At 39.8% G+C, this 5,060-nt stretch overlaps 1 protein-coding gene across 1 annotated transcript in view; it reads left to right on the top strand.

Annotated features, from left to right (window-relative positions):
- The first annotated feature begins 4,244 nt into the window (after positions 1-4,244).
- figla (folliculogenesis specific bHLH transcription factor) overlaps positions 4,245-5,060 on the top strand; it is a 10,886-nt gene continuing 10,070 nt past the window's right edge. The window contains exon 1 of the mRNA XM_005746120.1: positions 4,245-4,584. Within this exon, the coding sequence (XP_005746177.1) occupies positions 4,399-4,584 (186 nt within the window). The 5' untranslated portion in view covers positions 4,245-4,398. The remainder of the gene's footprint in view (positions 4,585-5,060) is intronic.

Genomic DNA, 5,060 nt, shown 5'->3' with positions numbered 1-5,060 from the left:
CACACACACACACACACACACACACACACACACACACACACACACAGTTAAATCCTTGCTTTCGGTTTACTTTGTATATTTAATAGTTGCTGCTGTGATTTATTGATCATCCTAAAAGTGCAATTTCTCAAAGGGTAGCTGTCAGTTTTTCTCTGACTGGCAAAACACTGAAAAGCACAGGAAATATAACTGAAAAAACACCATTCCTCCATTTTCATACAGCTTACTCAGATTCTTTTCGTGCAGACTTGCAGAGACCTTCCTTACCCCGAATGTTTGAAGTTTTTATTTTTAAGATTTGCATTTGATTTAATCTGTTTCTTAGCTCTCCTTCATACTGCAATTTGCCATCTACAGGATTACAGCCAGGAAGTGCTAATTCACTCCAGGATCTTCTAGACCTGCTTTTATGGTCAGGTGAGGTGGAGTATTATAAAAATAATAATGACTTAAATTTGTATAAGGCCTTTCAAGAAACCCAAGAACACTTTACACATGAATAGCAACGGAAAAAAAGGCTGTACGTTAAGGGTTTTGTTGAAGACAGGTTGATTCTCTTGATACAATTAGACATGGTTGTTTACTGTTAAACACTCTAACCATTAAGGAAACTATCCATCCATCCATCCATCTTCTTCCGATTATCCGGGGCTGGGACTTGGGGGGCAGCAGCCCAAGCAGAGAAGCCCAGTTCTCCCTCTCCCCAGTCACCTCCTCCAGCTTGTCCGGGGGAACATCAAGGAGTTCCCAGGCCAGCCGAGAGATGTAATCTCTCCAGCGTGTCCTGGGTCTGCCCTGGGGCCTCCTCCCAGTGGGACACTGGGTCCTTTCGATGTGAAGGAGCAGCGGCTCTACTCTGACCCCCTCCCAAATAGCCAAACTTCTCACCCTATCTCTAAGGGAGAGGCCAGCCACCCTTCAGAGGAAGCTAATTTCCGCCGCTTATATCCACAATCTCGTTCTTTCCGTCACTACCCACAGCTCGTGACCATAGGTGAGGGTAGAGACGTAGATCAACCAGTAAATTGAGAGCTTGAGACAGAATATACACAATTATACTTATGAAAATAGAGTTAACAGTCCAAAATCTATGCCCTACGTTAAATTTTACAAAGCCATTTAGTGGACCAGATTGGAGCCTTTCCTAGGCCAATTATGGCCCCCAGGCCTTACATTTGACACCTTTGCTGTAAACTTATTAAATATAAACAAAGAGGGGTGCTCTTTTCATATGGGATGTTATGCCTTGGTGGCCCATGAAGTAAAAGGCGGTTACTTCCTTTGTTTTAGACTCTCTTAGCAGTACAAGTCATGTGCTCACTCCTGCTGAATCAGCAATCCCTGATGCAGTTTTATTGGATATCTCACATCACTCTGCAAGAAAATAGGACTAGATACATTAAGTACAGTTTATACTCACGATCTGCCTATTTTCTCTTCTGATGGGAGATTAAAGGACATAGATATGTGCTTCTCTGAGTGAATGAAGACCAAAAAAAGACTGCAGCATTCATGCTTACACTTACCTGCTTTCACAGAGAAATTTGATGAAAAACATAGTTATGGATTGAACATGTGATGAATGACTTGTGGGGCGAGTGTCCCTTCCCCTGTTGAAATGGGCTGTTGGACTGGAGGACTCTGGTCTTTTCTTATAGTGAAAATAGCTTATTGTAATTATGCACTGTCGAGTGCAGCAGTTAAATACACTGAAGTATGGCAGGCCTCACAGCCTTTTGTTGAAAAGCTTAAACCAGCCCAGAGTCACAGGCCTTCCTATTTAACAAGCTAATTTCTGAGTGTTTCCAAGCCTAACAATAGCATAAAGACAAGCACATAATTGTTTGCCTTAAAAAGAAATCTAAAGCTTGAATATAATCAAGCTTTAGATTCCTCTAAAGGGACTTTTATCAAACCTGTTATTTACTCAGGCTGTATTTTCCTTAGAGTTTTCATATCTTAAAAAGGTTAACCGTTAATTGCAGTGCTTGGTTGTAATGACAAAGTTATCAACTGAAAGAAAAAATATGAATTCCCAGAAAGCTGATTGTGTTCACCCGAACGTTGCATTTTCAGTTATCTTAGAAAATAATAATGAATTCATTTTAAAAATAACCATTTTCATTCTACATTCTAGGGAATTGCGTACATTTACAATCTTTTCCCATAATGGCATGGAGACCATGGTGGTTGATGAGAAGCCTACAGGAAGTTAACGTTTTTAAATTGTACAAATGTTGTATTCATTTAGAGATAAATAGCTTTTTATTATATTGTATATTATGTTATACTTGTCACGGTCTGCGGAGACAGGCCTTGTGGTGGTGTGTGTGATGGACCCAGGTGCGTACACAAGTGAGTAGACGGGAGTGAACTTAACAGAAAGCGAGCCTTTATTATGGCTGAAGACAAAGTGTACAAACACAACAGGGATAGCGTGACTAAACTAGACTATAACTAAACTGGGAAAACTAGTACTGCGACAAACTAAGAAGACTCAGAGACTATGGTGATAACTGCAAAGACCGACCGTGGGAACACAGACGACGCGACACAGACTGTATGAAACACCGAGACTAAACACACATGAGGGATGATCAGGGGAAGTGGCCACACATGGGATCACAGCTGACACACATGAACCTAAAGACAGGACAGGAGAAGTGAAACTAAATACACTGACATTGAATACAGACTTTCAAAGTAAAACAGGAAACATGGAGATTAGACATGACATGAACTAAACATAACCACGCAGACATGACTCATGACAGGTAGATGCACGAACCAGGGAGACTGAGTACAGGGGAAGATGACAGAAATGACAACATGAACTTGGCAACATAAGACACACAGACATGAAGGGCAAGGGAGACTTAACACAAGGGTAATATAATTACAAACGAGCTAGAATAACTTCATGAACCTAAACAAACAATAAACATCAAAATAGACTAAACACAAAACACTGGGTCGCACGACCCAGGACCATGACAATACTGTGTGATAGACATGTAACCTATCCAGTGTACATCACTGGCAGCTGGGATAGCCAGCACCATCCTGAATATCTCACAGGACTGTTTTCATGGTGTGAAACAGGGATCTCAGTATGATTTTCTGTCATTTATTAAAGATTTGCCAAAAAAAAGAGTTTAAACAGCTGAGAAGAATTCTGTGGCTATACTTGTGAAAGTTCCTCTTTATGTGGAGAAAGTAGAAGCTTTGAGAAAAGCTTAACTGGGATTTGACTGTTGGAGGTGAAAGAGCATCTGAAACTTTTGATTTACATGAACAATGGAGAAATGCAGAAAAATCTTCCCAGAAAAGCAGCTGTGGAGGTGGAGGAGTTAAAGCAGACAGGAGACATCTGACATTAAGCTGAGGGTTTGCTTGAGGCAGTGTAAAGTTGTCTGACTTGCCCTAAAGACAATAAAGATGCCGAGGTGTGAACATGAAAGCAATTTGTAAAATCTGAAAAGATATGTTTTGATGTGACACATTGTCAGAATGGAGCTTTAATTGAATATGTTTTTATTTTAAACGTCTCCCTGGTGTGAGAAAAGCAGGCCTCTATTAATTCTCCAGACTACTGTTTAAAAAGTCATTGTGTGGATTTCAGCAGTGAAATGTTTTTATATTTGAGGGAGGTTTCCAGATTATGCTAAAGAGATAACAACAGATCGCTTGTTGACATATTAACAAGCAACCTGTTGTGTGAATAATGCCGTCAGTAATGGGTCATGGTAGTGATCAGACACCAAAATAAAGCTATGGAAGTGTGAAGGAGGCACTTATTTCTCAGACAGGGATGTTCTCTCTGGCTTAAAATGACTTGATCATCATGGATATGTTTGGCAAATATCTTTTTTTTTCTGTGTGATGTTTTGCTTATGTTGGAAAAAGGACTGAAGTCAACTGGATTTATGAAAAACTACATATGAAGAAATTACCAAGTTTGCAAGTATCTTTATGACTCTGTGTTATTGTACCTAAAGTATATTCAACCAGCCTATGAATATCTTGATAGCACTATTATGTTAAATTCATTGTAATTTCTGCTGCCCACTTGGTCACTCTTAAATAATAAACTTTTAATGTCAGTGAGACTTTCCCCTGGTAAATAAAGGATATATAAAAGTCCATTTACCCCAAACTGATAGCGGCTTTTATGTAACAGGAATGTTCTTTCCTGCTCAAAATTTCTTTTTTTTTCAGTGTGGAAAATACCGGAAGTCCTTTTTGGCACAACACCTGACTCTAATTAAAACCCTCCTGACGCAGGTGTGATTCTCCGCCACGCCAGAGGCCTCTCGCTGTTCTCTTTTACATGGCGCCACGATAAAGAATTAAATCGACCAGGTGGTAGCTTATTTTTATCAAACGGTACTCGTTAAAATGAAGGTACCGGAGGAGGAATCCATGAGTGACATTTTGAAGCGGCTGACGGGCGAGTCCGCGCTCCCTGTCTACTGCAACATCGAGAAGTTCAAACGAGGACGGGACAATTTATACTTCGTGGCCGAGGACTTCAGCCAAACTGTGAAAAAACGAGAGTTGGTCAACGCCAAGGAACGAATGAGAGTGAGTGTTTTAAAAAGTAACTCGTAACCACAAATGAAGGACTGGTAGCAAACCCTTAGAAAGAGGGTCCTGGAGCCATTTTTCATCCACTGTGTTTTTTAATTTCAAGCCATTTTCACTGTGTTGAATAGAATATAGCCAAATTTGCCAAACATTTTTTTTTAAAACATTTTTAGAATTGCGGTCTGAGTTCATTAAATTAGCTTAAAATAAGCTACAAATATGCATCCACCTTTGGCCCTAGAGCCAAAAAACGGCCCATTGAAAACCATTATAACGCTATTTTTCATTTCATTTTTCATAACTAAATGTAGTGCCATCGTCAAAGTGAGGGGACACTTTAGAGTCCGGGCCTTAAAATTTAATTTTTTTAGTTGTCTACCAGGTTGTCTATTTTTTAGTTGTCTATTTCAGCATTGAACGAACTCAAGCCAAAGATTCAGATTTTGAGCATGTCTTTCTGCTTTAAAAAGGGG

The sequence above is a fragment of the Pundamilia nyererei genome, unplaced genomic scaffold (genome assembly GCF_000239375.1).
Source record: "Pundamilia nyererei isolate P.nyererei 1_Seehausen unplaced genomic scaffold, PunNye1.0 scaffold00172, whole genome shotgun sequence".
NCBI classification, from domain to species: Eukaryota; Metazoa; Chordata; class Actinopteri; order Cichliformes; family Cichlidae; genus Pundamilia; species Pundamilia nyererei.
The sequence above is the reverse complement of the archived record's forward strand: the minus strand, read 5'-3'. Positions and strand labels throughout refer to the sequence as shown.